Source organism: Anser brachyrhynchus (genome assembly GCF_964034855.1).
Source record: "Anser brachyrhynchus genome assembly, chromosome: 1".
Lineage (NCBI taxonomy): Eukaryota > Metazoa > Chordata > Aves > Anseriformes > Anatidae > Anser > Anser brachyrhynchus.
The window spans coordinates 56,091,631-56,107,268 of record NC_137694.1 but is presented as its reverse complement, the minus strand read 5'-3'; the positions used below and the strand labels follow the sequence as shown (position 1 = coordinate 56,107,268).

At 52.1% G+C, this 15,638-nt stretch overlaps 1 protein-coding gene and 1 long non-coding RNA gene across 2 annotated transcripts in view; one reads left to right on the top strand and one right to left on the bottom strand.

The window, feature by feature from the left end:
• Positions 1-100: 100 nt before the first annotated feature.
• On the top strand, positions 101-10,954 carry LOC308189197. Its single transcript, XR_013946126.1, has 2 exons — positions 101-1,872; positions 1,976-10,954. It is a non-coding gene; the product is annotated as an uncharacterized lncRNA (long non-coding RNA).
• MYH9 (myosin heavy chain 9) overlaps positions 10,131-15,638 on the bottom strand; it is a 69,331-nt gene continuing 63,823 nt past the window's right edge. The window contains exons 35-41 of the mRNA XM_080578916.1: positions 14,858-14,986; positions 14,417-14,505; positions 14,090-14,213; positions 12,846-13,054; positions 12,311-12,419; positions 11,835-12,007; positions 10,131-11,661 (exon numbers count right to left, since the gene is read on the bottom strand). Of these exons, the coding sequence (XP_080435042.1) occupies positions 11,541-11,661; positions 11,835-12,007; positions 12,311-12,419; positions 12,846-13,054; positions 14,090-14,213; positions 14,417-14,505; positions 14,858-14,986 (954 nt within the window). The 3' untranslated portion in view covers positions 10,131-11,540. The remainder of the gene's footprint in view (positions 11,662-11,834; positions 12,008-12,310; positions 12,420-12,845; positions 13,055-14,089; positions 14,214-14,416; positions 14,506-14,857; positions 14,987-15,638) is intronic.

The window sequence follows — 15,638 nt, the reverse complement described above, 5'->3', positions numbered from 1 at the left end:
GGAAGGGGGCGGGGCTATACGAAGGGGGCGTGGCTATACGAAGGGGCGTGGCTATACGAAGGGGGCGGGGCCGCCGCGGGGAGCGGGGCGGCCGGGAGCGGGGCCGCGAAAATGGCCGCCGGGGGCCGGCTGCGGGCGCGGCGCGGGGAGGGGGCGGGCGGCGGCTTGAAGTGTGGTGTTTGTCGTTAAAAGGCGCTTAAAGTGGGGCGTTCCTGTCACGGGGTGACAGAAAACAGAGGCTCGTCTCCTCCAGTGGCAGGGGAATGTCTTATTCGTGCCGCTCGTTCCGGGAAAGGCATTCCCATCCTCGTCCTCGTGGGGGGCGGAGGTTGCAGGGGACCCCCCAGGGACCCCCAGAAACTTCGGCTGATCTCTCTGGGGAGCCGGCCTGGACCAAAGCCAGCAGTAGACGGCTCGGAGGCACCACCCAGGGGCGCTCCTCTCGCCCCGTGATGCCCGATGCTCCCGTCGAGGAGCGCTGGAGGAAGGCATTTCCCCCTGTCCTCTGCTCCCACCTCCGCCAGCCCCGGTGGGCGCCCAGAGCACGCGGGTCCCTCGGCGAGTTGTTTTCGGCTGGTGTTCCCCGCACAGAGCCCCCAGCCCTGGGATGGCGTGCCCACAAAGAGCCGAGGACAGCTGCCACGACCCCACAACCAAACAGGCCTGCAGCTGCTGCACGCCTTGCTTGCTCTCTGACATGACTGCCATGATGCTTCATCTCATTGTTTTCTCTGGCTCTTTCCATTTCCACTTAAAAAAAGATTAATGAATTAATCTTCACAGTATGCGCGTGGGGTAGGTATTATCTCCATTTAACAGAAGGGATATGAGGCATTCCTGAAGTCACAAAAAAGCTTTTGAGCTGGGACTACAAACTTAATCTGTTGGTTTCCTTTCACACAACCCAGCTGCCTCCTAGGTATTTGTATGTGACATCTGAGACATACTAAACAGACAGCTGACTCTTCTCTTAACCCTTTCTCTGTGCCGCACAGCGCTCCTGCCTACGGCTCCTACTCACCATGATTTTATCCATGAGCTTGCAGAGTGCTTGTCAGTGCCTGGACTTTGGCAGGTCAGCGAGAGGCAACTATAAGAAATGTTACCTCTCAGAAGCTGACGTGAAGAGCGTCTGTATGAACACATTCATATCGTTTTAGATTAAAGCTGATTTGGTTTGTTTTGCCCTTTTTTTTTTTTCCCAGAAAGACACCCTGTGAAGGGATTCCTCGAAGGAGCGAGTATGTGCTGGTGCCCCCCCTGGGCTGCAGTCCAGGTGCCGTCAGGACTCGGGGTGTGAAAGGTCCACGGAGTACAGAGCTGGGTCCGCTGCGTGCCCTGATGGAGCAGAGGCGATGACTCACGCGAGCCGTAAGGCACGGGCGTGAAATGAGGCACAAACGCAGCTATTAGTCTTTGACCCAAAGGCATAGAAATCATTAGGAGGCACTTCAAAGCAAGCCTCTCCTCCCCACCACCACAACTGAGAAAGGTTTCTCGCTGCTGCTGTGGTCTACGCATCACGTCTCGTCCTGCTGACCGCAGCGGCTCCCTCTCGCCCTTGCAGCCTCCTTGCAGCTTTGCCCCTCTCCTTCCCGCTGGGTCTGCCTCTCCGCTGAGCAGCTCGGGGAGATTCAGCGGCTTGCCCAACCCTGACCATTTTTTCTGTTTCTCTCCTGGCAGCCAAGCTTCCGGAGCCACACTTCCCCCTGACAGCCGTACTCCCACAGGTAATGAAGTGCTGCCAGGGTGCAGCTCCAGCCTGCCCTTTGGTCCTGGCTTCGCAGGAAGCGGTGATAGAGCTTTCCCTAGCAGCGAGCATTTCTCCTTGCTTATCTCTGGGCTGGCCCTTTGGCGCGAAATTTTATTTGCGTAAGTTGCTTTTTTTTTTTTTTTTTTGTCACCGATCCGCACGCAGCCAAAAATACGTAACGTAAGTCAACAGCAAGCAAAGGCTTTGTCATTTTGTCGCCAGACTTAAACCATCTGCCTGAAGGATGCCTGTCCTCAAGCGGTGGCGGGAGGCCAGTATCGATCCCGGGCTCACGCAGCCGTCGGTCAGCAGGTCAGCATCCACGGGGTGCCCGGTCTTTTGCCAGTGCCGCTGCTTGCACTGAGGACACCTGGCTTCAGCGAGCACCCAGCACCTGAGCGACCTACCTCCACTGCCAGGAGCTCAGAGCAAACCTTCCCTGCCTCGCCAAGCCTCGTTGTTTTCCTGCCTGCTTCGACTGGGCTGTGCTTCTGTGGGGTGTCATCGTGTACTAAGTTTGTGTCGTTTTGAGTACGCCGATGCTGCTAAAGCTGCACGACACCTGCAGTGCAGATGCAGTTATCTACTTCCACGCGGATAACATAAAAATGTCTTCTGCCTGCCCTGCTTCTGCTTGTAAGACAGGGAATAAAGCAGGTGCTTCAGCACCTCTAATACAAAGGGGCCTTATAACTGGTTCCGTGAGAGCCATGGTCTCCCTAAAACATGTAGGAAACTGTGTGGAGGCCATGCCTAGAAAACAAAAGGTCTTTTGCTTTCGTGTTGAGACAGCGGGGCCAATAAATAGCGCGACCTGCAGAGGTGCCGCAGGGAGCGCACGGGGACGCAGACCAGCAAGACAACATTGGCTCTCCCCGGCCTTCTGGGTGCCAGCGCTCGTGCAGCAGGGAAATACCTGGCATTTATTCCCCCGGCTGCCTGTCAAAAGCACAGCGGAGCCTGTGGGGGTCTCAGGCTCACAACAAGAGGCTGGTGGTGACGGCCGGCGGGGCAACGCCTGCTGCGGTGTCAGCACGGCGCGGCTGGGTCCCCCCCAGCCCTTTGCACAGTCTGCAGCACTGGAGGGGCTCCTGCCCTGGTGGTGCGGGCAAACAGGCAGGCAGCGCTAATCATTATTTGCAACTGCTTGTTTCCACGTGTGCCGGAGGCCGTGCCGCTGAAGAAGGGCAAGTGCCCAGCCGGGGACAGCTTGCATTCGCAGCAGAACACGCAGACAAAGCAAAGGACAAAGCAAAACACCCATCATGGGAACAGAATGGATTTTATCGTGTAAATCCTGTTTGTTTTCGGCGAACCGCCCTGTCTGTTAGGGCCCCTTCGCTACGACTCAGTTTGCTACATGGCTGATCTCCGGAGTCGAGGCTGATTCTTTCTCGCTAATGGGTTTATGGAAAAGCACCTCGGAGCGCGTTGTTAGACACAAAACGCCAACCTAAGCTGCTCCTTAACGAGGCCGAGCCAGCGAGAGGAGCGATGCCCCGGCACCGAGACGAGCCCGCAGATATTTCCTCCAGCAGTCCCCCTCCCACCTCCCGCTCCCGAGGCGGGATAAGGCAACGTGTGCGCCCTGATGCTTCCCAGCTGTCCGAGCCTTCCCTCGAGGCTGTGCGAATTGCAACAGCACGGATTACGCCTCGGGACGCGAGCCGCAGCCGTGTCTCCAGGCTTGCTCCAGCTTTTCGCTATTCCAAACATTTTGCAGGCCCCTCCTCTGCTGCTGCTGCTCAAGTTTTAGCCCTTTGTGCGCTCGGCGCTCGCAGGCTTTTCCAGTTCCATTCCTCAGATTTTCCTTGGTCTCAACTTTCAACTGAAATTTCCACGTGTCCGGGCGGGCTTGCTCAACTTTCCAGCTCTGGGCCCATGCCTTATGGCTGACTCCACCTGCTGGCTGTTCAGCAGTCCGGCATTGCTACCAGAGGGACTGGGAGATGTATCCCGCACGCCCATCGCAAACCCATACCCTCGGATGGCGTGTTTTCTGCAGAAGATTATCGGTTTTCCCTTGAACAGAGAAGTGCCGTGTGAATTTATCATAGCACCACACCAATATTGTACTGACGCACCAATAAGCACTTGTAATCTGATTTTACCCTTTCATAAGGCTATTTGTTGCTGGCACGGCACATATTTCAAATAAGATTTGAAAGCATACTTTTTTTCCTTTATTTTTTTTTTTTAATGTCTTTTCTCCACACTAGAAATAGTTACTGCCTCTTTGGCTTCGTATCCGAGTCACAAAAACACAATAAATACTCCACGTACAAGCCAAAAGGATATTTTCAAAGTTAGGCAAACCCCTCTTAATAAGGAAAATCCCCTGTACGTGCTACATCTGCACGGATCCTAAGAGTTCGCATAAAAACCTGATGCGTGCATGAGCACGGAGCCAGCTGGGTCAAGAGGACCGACTCGCAGTGCACAGAGAAATCCTTTTCTCGGGATTCAGTGTGACATTTAGGTGCTTCCCTAGCCCGAGAAATATCATTGCAATCAGTGAGGTTATTGGCAGGCTTCTGGGCAAGGTGGGTGCTTCGATACTGGGCTGAACCGGGGCTGTGCCTCGCGTGCGGCGCCGGGTGGGTTGCAGGCTCCGAGCACGCCAGCCTGCCCTGCTGATTGCCAGGGCTCTCTTATCTCCAGGAAAACGCAATTATTTCAAATGCGATTTGGAGCCCCCACCGCAGCAGCCTAACCCTCTCCCCCCGAGTTACAGAAAACCCAGACGGCACATAATCCGCTGCAGGAAACATCAACGCCTAATGCAATTTTATAGGCGGCCGAAGGGTGCCAAGTTTGCTAGCCCAGACAATAGGCTGCGGATTTCTGCAGGGAAAACAAGCCCCAAAAAGGGGCGGGGGGCTGGAGCCGCAGCTCCTCTCGGTGCTCCTCAAACCTCGGGAACCTCAGCTGCGGCTGCTGGCGCCGCAGGCTGCAGAAACCCAGCCATATTTAGGCATGTTTTCCAGCCCCGGCTCCTACTCCTGAGCAGGAAGGCGAGCGGGGCTGTAGCTTCAAACCAGGATAAAACACTACCCTCCTGGGTGAAATGCAGGAGGGGACACCCTCGGCTGGTGACAAAAATGTGGTGGATTCCCTGACCGCGTGGGGGACACCCAAAACCCACGGCGGGGCTCGGGGCTGCCCCTGCCCGCTCCCCCCACGGGCTTTATTAATGCTTTATTAATGTACTTCATACGAGTTATGCTCAGATGGGAGCTAGGGTGGGTTGGGTAACGGGCCAAAATGTGGAACAGGGAAATTGCAACAGTCTCCCAAGTCTGCGCTATAAATTCAGGCAATTTAGGGCGGAGGGGAAGGCCGGGAGCAATCCGAGCGCATTCCTCAGCAGTGGGAGCGCGCAGGTAGGGCACCTAAATAAAGGTGCGTGCAGCACCAGCCCATAACCGTGTCACTCTGAGGGGGGGTCACTGCTGTTTTAGCACCCAGATGCACTGCTGCTGGTTTTCTGAAGAGGTTTTTCTGCCCCCGGTTTCCATTCTGCAGCCGCCAGCTTCTTTGGGTGCCTCAGCTGCACGCCCGCCTTCCCTTTGCGTTTGGCCTCAGCGCCCCTCCTGCAGTGTTTGCTCAGAGGTTAATCACAATACCCGCGTGACGGACTTTGCCCTGGATGATATCCACGCAACGCAAACCTACGTACACGTGCCTGTACGCACGTATATGTCCGCTTACATCTAGTCCAGCTGGGGGCCAGCCGGCAGGAAAGCAGCTCGGCAGAAGAGGAGCTGGGGGGCCTGGTGGACACCGGGCTGGACATGAGCCTTCAGCGCGCAATGCCACAAAGGCTCGGGGTATCCCGGGCTGTGTTAAGGAAAGCACGGCCAGCGGAGGAGGGAGGCGCTCCTTCCCTCTGCTCGGCGCTGGTGAGGCCGCACTGGGAGCGCTGGGCCCAGCTCCGGGCTGCCAGGGCCGTGCTGGGGAGAGGGGACAGGGAAGGGCCAGGAAGGGCTGGGCAGCCTGCGCTGGGTGGCCCTGCTGGAGCAGGGCTTGGTGGCCCCCAGGTCCCTTCCACCTCAGCCACCGGTGACTCTCACGTGTACGTGTACACACCCTCAACGCCCCTGTGCACACACATACCTGTGAGGGTACAAAACGCCTTGTGAGCTGCCTTCCTTCCTCATCAATGCTCTCTCCTCCTCCTCCTCAAGGCCCAGCGTGGTGCCCACACCTCCAGGCACGCTGCTGGGGCCCGACCGAGCCCTCAGGTGCTGCTCACAGGTGGCTGGGGACATGGGGACACGTCCTCAGCAGCTACCCCCTGGCCGGGGGCGATGGAAACCCCTACCCAGATGTGTGGGTGGTGGTGTCGGGCTGCTGCAGGCCCCTCACCAACATCCCTGTGTCAGCGGCAGGGGGATGGCCCCCTGGAGGCGGCCCCCCTCGCCCATCCGCTTGTTATTTTTCCCTTCCTCCCTTTTCCTGCAGCAGGAACTTTCCCCTGGGAGCCATTAGCAGGAGAAGGGCCACGAGGAGAAACGGGAGCCAGGGGCTCAGCTCACAAATAGGCACAAGTTCACCCCTCCACTGCCAGAACCTCATCAAACAGCCCCGTGCTGCTTCTCGGCTGCCACGGGGGGCCGAAGCAACCCTTTGTGGGGTGCTCCTGCAGGGCGTAAGGCAGCGCATGGCCAAAGGCGGGTGCCACAGCTCCATCTTTCCCTTACCAATGCTCAGATTTGCTCTTTAGATGGGGCTGCGACAGCGAGGAAGAGCGTGCGGATGCCTCCCGCCAAGGCTCTTCCCACAGCTGCGCCTGCTCCAGGCGGTTTCCTGCCTCCGCCCCGCGGCCAGGAAAGGCGTTGGCTGCAGTCCAGCGAGCAGGACCATGAAGGATATCTCCAGACAGCACTGCCTGCTTCCGCTGGATGCCCCCCAACAAGGGCACATGGAGCCAGGGTGGCTGAGTGCCCCAGGAACTCCTCCAGAAGCTCACCCGCCCTGCCCCGGGACCCCATCGGTCCCCAAACACCGCTGTGTGATCCCAATCCCACTGTGCCTGCTCACGGGGATGCTGGCGGCGGGGCCGGTGCTGCCCTGCGCTGGGACCTGTTACAGCTTCTCCGCCACGGTGTCCTCCCAGTGGCCTCCCAGGTGACAGAAAGGGCGAGCCGTGCTTCAGGCCAAAGCTGCCTAAGATGTTGTATCCGTGCCTGACCCACGAGGGCACGTCAGCACGAGGCAGCTGGGCGCATCGTGCTGCCGAAACAGATGAGCCAGCGGCACGCAACCACACTGACAGCAGAGGGGATCAAAAGCCCGCACAGCAAATCAGGCTGCCCACTACCTCGTTAAAACCTCTTTCGGCTGTGCCAATGCCTCCGCTTCAAAGCCTGCTGCGATTCCTAACGACAGCTTCAGCGCTTCCTGCGCGAGCCGAGCACCTCGCCTGGCGCGGGGCCGCTCTGTCCTCCCGAGCTGAGCTCCTCGCACGTGCACTGCATCTCAGCAAATCTCGCCCAGAGCCCCCGCAGCCCCCTCCAATGGGGCTTTGTCCCCACTGGGACTTTTTACGTCCACAAAGCCCTGCTTTAGCTTGGCCTTGCGCGAGATCAGGGTGTGGAGCGATGGCTCCCTCCCTGTAAAAAGGCTTTAAGAGAGCAATCCGTTTACCCTGAGTGATAGACCCTGCCATAACACCCTCTCTTCCAGGGGGTTTCACACAGTTTCCATCAAAAGTCAATTAAGGCTGTGCTGAATGAAGCCACCCACAGCACAACTCCAGATTAATTAGCAGCACAAAACTAAATTACGTGTAACAGAACGGCGAGGCCAGCCGCTCCATCATCATCATTCTGTCTCCATTTTTACTGGCTCAACACAGCAGCAAGGTCTGGAGCATCACAAATTTAGGAGCGGAGGTTTGGTGGGTTTTTTGTTTTGTTTTGTTTTGTTTTGTTTTTTTCCCTCCTTTTCCTTCTGCTTTCATTTTAATTATTGGCATCAGGGGAAGGAAAAAATGGTCCAGACAGACAGCGAGCTGTGTTAGCTGTCTGTCTAGGAGCTGGGAACTCTGCCTCCAGCTGTGTGTGGGGACGAGGTTCAGCAGAAGGTGCCACAGGCAAATTTCACATCCAGGGCTCTTCGGGGAGGCGGCACAGCTGGGTCTTGCCAGCAGGGCTGGGACGAGGCAACTCCAGCACAGGTACCTGAGGCAGCCTGGGGAGGAAATGGAAGAGGACAAAAATGGAGCAGGACAAAATCCCTGCCCTAAACCTGGCAGGTGGCTGCAGCCAGGGCTCGGGGAGCCCAGCTGGAGGCTGAGGGTGACGCTCAGCTCCCCTGGGTGCAGGCTGAGATGCTGCACGTTTAGCAACTCGCCTCCAGCACCCCGAGGCTGTTTGTCCTGCCCGCTCCGCCACCTCTCCGTTCTGCTGTTACAACAAGCAGGTACTGCAACCCGCATCGCCACAAGTGCTATTTTTAGCCAGGGTTATTATATTTAATCATCTGGTTTACAGCATGGGTCCACAAACCTTTGTGCCGGCACAGCAGTCTGGTGCGGGAACAGGAATGCTTGAAAATAATTTTACCACCAGCCCCTCTGTCTTCTCAAACCACACCCAGGTGAGTACAGTTTCACTCAGCCCCTTTCCGATGCCCGCTGTGGTCAACCCTGAGGTTAGATCACGCAGGCAAGAGCTCCAGCACCAGCTTTCAGGAACAACCCTTCTGCAGGGCCAACTTAAATCTCTTGGCTATTGTGGCATTGGTAACCACTGAGCTGCTCAGCCCATTCCCAGAATCTCAGGAAAACGCCTGTGAGGGGTATTTTCAGCTTTGGAGAGCCACAGAAGAGCAACTAACCGGGGGCCAAGAGAACTTACTAGCTCAAGGCTGCACTCCACAAAGCAGAAAATGTTGTGGAAGACTGACTTCTGCCCTTCCATGGGGGTGCGCAGAGGTGGAAAGTTGATGGAAATTACTGTGCCAGTGGGAAAAAAAAGCACACATGCATCCTTTTCCGTCTCGCATAGGACAGGGCAGCACCCAAGCAGCACCCCGACTCACGCACAGCTACGCAAAGGACACGAGAAGCAGCCCGAGCTTGTAAGGATCAGCAGGCTGTCAGCACACAGGTGTGCAGGCGGCTCTGGTCTGCATCACAGCGGCGCCTGGCGTTACGTCAAGGGGAGCCTATGATGCAAAAGCAATTCCAATGTGATTTGAAGGGCACGCTGTTCACAAAGCTGGATGTTTCTGCAAAATACTTTGGAAGGAGACCAGGGAAAAGTATCTGAACGAGTAAAATTTAAGTAACTCAAGTCCTGGTTTTGACAGTGTCCGTCAGTGCAGCAGTGCCTGTGTTCCACGAGCCGTGACCACCTCTGTCCCTTTATTCTGCTGCTTTACAGGGCCCCAAGAACCGCACCTCGTGGGCCGCTGCTCGATGGTTTGGTTCTCAGTGAGACTTTTTCCCCTTCTCAGCATTTGCTGAGACCAATGCACCCTCTGGGGGCAGCAGACTTCCGTGCTCACCCGAGCTGGTGAACACCAGCGGCCTTTCCCCACCGGCTGTTGCTCAGGCTTGGATTTTCTCACCGAGGCTTAAATCTCTGCCAGCTGGGGACGATTTCAGGCCCACGGGTGAGCTGTAAGCCCAGGTCTTAGCCCAGCTACAGGCGTGATGCTGCAGAGACAGCGGTCAGGGCCCCAGAAGCTGCTCCAGCATCCTCAAGCTTCAGCGCAGCCTTGAATGAGGAGGTCACAGGGGCAGGTGCTGGTGCCACACGCTAGGTTTTTATGCCTTTTTATACCAGAATTCAGCGGTGTCTGGGGCAGTTTAAGGGGCCTTGGACCAGAAGACAAATACAGCCACACATTCCTTACTCAATTCTAGCCAAAATGTTACAAAATTCAAATTTCTACTGGAAACAGGCTGGAAGATGAATGAAAGGCAATTTTGCCAATCCACTGGTGAAACAGACTTCTAGACATCTATCACCTCCTCCATTAACTTCAACTTCCAGTTACTCTAGAGATATAAAAGGAAATAAAAACAGGAGAATTTGTTTGCAGTTGTTAGTTACTAAATCAAAAATACCGTCTTCAGCTCAAGAACCAGCTCAGCCCAAGTTTGCAGCCTCATGTTTTGAACAGTTAACTCCGAAAGCACGCCCCCAAGGCGAGTTATCTTCCTGCGAAATCCCCGGTGTTGGCCACTGCCAGCTGCCGAGGTAGTACACCAAGGACACGGTGACATCCCATTTCAGCATCAGGGAATCCTGCAGCTCTGCTGCCCCGACAGGCTGCTGCTCTGACGCCACGACCTTTGGGCAGCTGTGCACACGACTTTCACGGCATCTAGAGAAGGAGGGAACGGCAACACAGGCACACAGACTGCAGCACATGGATAATCTTTATTGGTAACATCAGTGGAGCACCAGTAATCCATTACTGACTGTAGTGGTGACACACAGCTGAGGCACATGCTAAGGCACTTGTACTATATAAAAAAAAAAAATTTTAATTTTTTTTTTGTGACAGCAATTGGGACATGAGGCTCCTGCATTTAGAGCGCTTCAGGCATACAGTATGGCGCTTCATATTTAATTATTTTTACTTTGCTCATAAGTAGGTCTAAATGCAGCATATACAATACGGTTAGGAATACACGTAAAATCCAGCAACCAGTGTACGGTGTAGAAAAGTAAAGACTATCTATATATAACCATGGTCCCAATAGAAAGGCAGTGATAAAGACCTTTATTTTTTTCTTAATTACTTATTACGAGAGATACAAAGGCCTTACATATATCTGTGCAGATTAAAGTTTTTTTTTTAATATACTCTTAGTCAATGGTGCACAATAACTAATCCCAACCCCTGGTTATAGAGCAGGTGCAAGAGGCTTGGACATGTCAATAAAAGAGGGATTTCCCTCCCCTCATCCCCACCCCTCTGCCCACTACCCTATTAAATTCCCCTAGATCCTATTACCATTAAATATATTTGGTCCCCCAGAGATTCTCAGACAAGCACGAGGACACTGTTCTGCTTCCCCAGCCTGTCATTAACTACTGGTCCACACTACCTTAGATGAAACCGCTCAGAGGCAGAGACACTAACAGGACATCATTGCACTTCAGAGATCTGTCCAGACAGTAAAATGAGGAGAAAGGAAGAGAGGAGTTTAAAAAAAAAAAAAAAAAAAAAAAAAGACAACTTTGGCAAGTCTGCCAGGGAGACTTGTCCCAAGAGGAGCTTCCCTCTTCACCTCTCCCTGGAACCATGTGAAAGAAGGGTGAATTGCCATGGCCAAAGCACACCGTTTTTCCTGAAACTGCTCCCAAACCATGTGGGTGGGCAGATTAAAAGTCTGAGGTCACTGAACATGATTGCCGAAAGCAAAGAGGGAGGGGAAAGAATACAGGAAGGAGCTTCCCTGCAGCTAAGATCTGAAAACAAAAAGGAGATTTACAGCAAAAATCTTTCCCTCACCCAGCTCCCTCCAAATCGTGTAAGGATTCACCAGCAGACATGGCACAGACAGTTCTAGAGGACTTTGCAGTTGCCAAACTGCTGGTCAGATTTCAGAGCACTGACTCTTTGGCATTAAATACAAAGAGGATTAGGAAACTGGAAAGAGGAGGAAACTAGGAACACAGATGCCCAATGGCTCCAGATACAAAGAGCTGGGCTTACTCTGCTGATCCCTGGCCAATTAAAGAGGGTTTGCAGAAAGTCCAATGAAAGAGGGGAGGGTGGATGGGTCACTCCATCACACGTAACTTGGGTAAAATGAGAGGACTTATTCAGTAGCTTTGGCATCGCCAGCATCTGCCTTGCCATCCACTTCCTCATCGGAGCACTCCCCTGTTGTACCCTTCCTGACAATTCGACGTGTCACAACAAACGGCAGGTCCCCACGCCTAGGGAAGGACAGACAGCACGTCAGTAAAACGAGATTTCACTGAACTTACCAGACATGGCAGGCTTTGGAAAAACTAGAGGAAATCCCTGGCTGCACCGCTTACTGTGGACAGCTAGAGCAAGCCCGTGCTGCGCTGGCTGCCAAGGTATCGCACAAAACACTCTGCCTTACCTGAGTTTGCTCTTGAGGGAGCTGACCTCTCTATTCATCGCATCAGCTGTTTCAGTGGCATCCTCCAGTTCACGCTGGAGCTTCCTGCGGGATGCGTTGGCTCGCTGGGCCTCCTCCTCTGCTTCCTCAAGCTGGCGTTTCAGCTGTTTCAAGCGCATGTTCGCCTTGTCCGCCTGAGGACGTACGGGAGAAGAAATCAGCATTTAACCAGAGTCATAGCATAGTAGTTACACAGCAAAATAGCAGAGTTTCCCAAGCCTCCCTTCCCTTCCTGAAGGCAGCTGCCTAAAACTCCACAGCTCCAAGCTTTTCCTTAAAAGCATTACATTTTCATCTTATTATAGTGAGGGAGAAAGAAGAGAAACCCATAAGAAGGTTAATGCTAGAACCCTCTTAAATACAGATGGTGCCTCGATCATAGAAGGAAAATCTTCCCACCAGAAGAGTCAACAATGCTGCAAGGTAACTATACACACCTGATCTTTGAATTGCTCAGCATTACGCCTCTCATCATCCACCTGCAGCAATATATCTTTCAGCTTCTTCTCGGCACGGCGCACCTGCTTGCTGGCAGCCTGGCGCTCCCTGCACAGAAATAGTGACAGCTCAGACAAGAACTTTCTCCTCTTGTGCCCAACCAGAAGACATGGGTAAGTTTAAAAAAAAAAAAAAAGATAGCAGAATTCTAATGTAGAAAAGAAAAAACTAAAAAGAGGATGGGAGGCAATTTTTCCTAGAGATGACAAAAAATTCTGATGTCACAAGACATGACTTGATACTGAAGCTACAGAGGAACAGCAAGAATGTATCACAGCTGCACCTTTACAAGTTTGGTCAAAGCTAAAAGTCTCTGGAGTGAGAAACAAGGAAGGTTTGTCAAGATCTTACTTCTGCACTACCCTGTACCTACAATGAAGCCCTCATTCAGACAAATCAGAATTTGTTCAGAAGGGTTTAAAATCCCAGAGGGCAAGGAGACTCAAAACAACTGGAGTTTCTGCTAGGACATACTTTGTCTCCATGTCCAACTGCTCTTCCAGCTGCACTATCTTGGCTTCCAAGGCTGTGATGGTAGCCTTGTACTTGGACTTGACTGCGCTCTCCATCTCCTGCAGTTTAAGCTTAAGCTCCTTGTTCTGGCGCTCCATCTGCTGGCGAGCGTTCTCATTCTTCTGTGCATTGCTACGCTCAGCATTCAGGTCGGCATTCATCTGGTCAATCTGTGGAGAGAAGTAGTACTTAGCATATCGAGTGCTCCAGCTGGAAAGCAGGATTTATTTCTCAGACACATGCTGACATGCAAAGAAAAAGAACCCTCAGGGTGAGCTGAATATGTAGAATAACTCTGCTACAGAAGGAGCTGTCTGTAAACAAGAGATACAGACTACATCTTAAAATATCTTAGTTTATTCAGATTTTCAAAGTAATTACTTGAAAAACAAGCTTATCAACCTTGTCTTAGGACTAAATTTGCCAACCTTGTACAATGCCCTCTTGGGTGAAGGCCATGGTTTGGCACTTAACAGAGTAATTACCAGTCCCAGTGAATTGCATCCATCCTGAAGGCAAGTGGATTCAATAAACGTGCTTTCCTAATTTATCACTTATTTGCTCTGTCTACTTTGACTACAAAGAAGCAGCCTAAAACTACTGACTTTCAAAGGTGAAAGGGCAAGAACTCAATCCACTTCCAATCCAGGACTCTGGCTGATATGCTCTCTAGTGCAAAGAAGCCATTTGGAAAACCATCAGCCTAGCTCCCTGGCTTTAGAGAGCTAACAAAACAACACGCCTGACCCTCAAAGTCGGACAGATAAAATAGAGCAGAGAACAGGCAGATTAAGATCATGGTTTCTATAGCAGCCTAACAAATTCCATATGGTTAGTCCGTTTGAAAAAGCATAGAACTGGCAGAAAAGTCACTTTCCGAACACATTGTGGCACTTTTCAGCACGCCAAGTTGGGAAAGCATACTTCAGATCATATTTCTCATAACTCCTTTAAAAAAAAAGAGGCAGGGGTGGTGACTGGGAATTCCTGATAAACTCTGAAGATGGTTCCAGCTGCCAAAATCATTTAATACTCCACGATCAAAACCAGTGAGTTAACATTACTCTGACTGCCCATCCTATTTGCTCTATTGTGGTATTCAGGTGTTTCACCTTGCTCACGTCTGTGGACATTTTTCAGAGCACATTTTGGCAATTTACACAGATCAGTGAGCCTCTGCTCACACAGACAGCCTGAACAGGTACCTGAAGATTTGCCTTCTTGAGCCGGTCATTGATTATCTCAGTGTTGCCCTGTTCCTCTTCCAGCTCCTCCTCCAGCTGTGCTATCCGGGCCTCCAGGCGTCTCTTTTCCTCCATGGCCAGTGCTCTGTAAGACACACAAACATTTAAGTGATGTTGGCAGAAGTGATGCCTTGGGGGAAAACCTGCTGCTTTTAATTTTATAAAATGAAGTCTGTCTTTCAAAAGCACAGAGAATACAGCACATGCTTCAGTCTGCAGAAAAATAACAGCCTGCGAAGTATTTTCTTAAACCAGCTCCTCCACCCTTGAGCAGGGAACATTACTCACCCTTTACCACTGTTGTTGGCAATCTCATCAGCCAGCTCATCCCTTTCTTGCTGGGCCTGGCGCTTGGCACGCTCGGCAGCTGCAAGTTCCTGGAATGAAAACGAGACGGTCAGTGATGCAATGGGAAGCGACCAACTAACGCAGCCTAGGAAAAAGTAGTTACTGGTAATGGGTGGTACAGTCTCGAGCTAGATCCAGGCTTAATTAAAAGACAGTTTCCCTTCCACCCCACAACTTCCTTTGTTTTGCATCACTCCTATTGCTGCTGTCAAGAAAGGGCCAAATTCTGCAGTTGGAAGGGGACCCTGTACTTGAGCAGAGCAAAAAATAACACAAGAGAAAGGAAAAGAAAGGAAATAACCACTTGAGCTTAGACTGCCACACTTAGTTCTTGGCCAAAGAAAACGAACAAACCCTTGAGCTGCATGCATATTCCATTACCTCCTGCAATTGGATCATCTCTGCCTCCATGCTCTTCAACTTCTTCTCGTTTTCTTTGGCCTGTGCCAAGATCTCTTCTCTGGAGGTGCGCGTGTCCTCCAGCTCCCGCATGTAATCCTTCATTTGCGCCTAAAAAGGGAGAACAAAAAAGGATGGATTTCCAAGTCTGTGCACGAACAAATTCAATTTATCTTACAGGAAACGTGGGCAGGAAAAGTAGAAACAGGGACTTCGTTAGTCTTCAGCTACCTAAAAGGCTGCTGTAAAAAGAAAAAGAATCATCCATTTTTCATTTGATAAGAAATGAGGAGAAGCAATAATGGAAGCAAACAGGGCCGCTTTTTTTTTTGTAAGGGGAAAAAAAGCCTTGTTAGATTGGGGGTGGTGATGGTACAGGAAGCTTTCCAGTGAAGCAACGGAATGGATAGCCTAAGGGAGGATTTGGCATTTTTCCCAAGAACAGATCAGACAAATGCCAATAGGAATTAGAAAGGTATAACAGAACTGTCTTGGGACAGAAGGCCTACATCATCTTTTTAAGTCCCTCTAGCTTCGCGACTCCATAATCCTTTCCAGAAACACTGATACGAGGCAAGCACTAGAGTGGACTTTCCCTACAGCTTGTCTCCTATGGAGATAAAAAGGCAGATGAGGGTTAGAAGGGTATTTGAAATGCCAATAAATCTTTCCTGGTGAATTGCTACAAGGTTGCTGCTCTTGTGACACTGATGCATGGTTCTCATGAGGTGAAATCTTGTATCCCATTTCCCTGGGTAAAAGC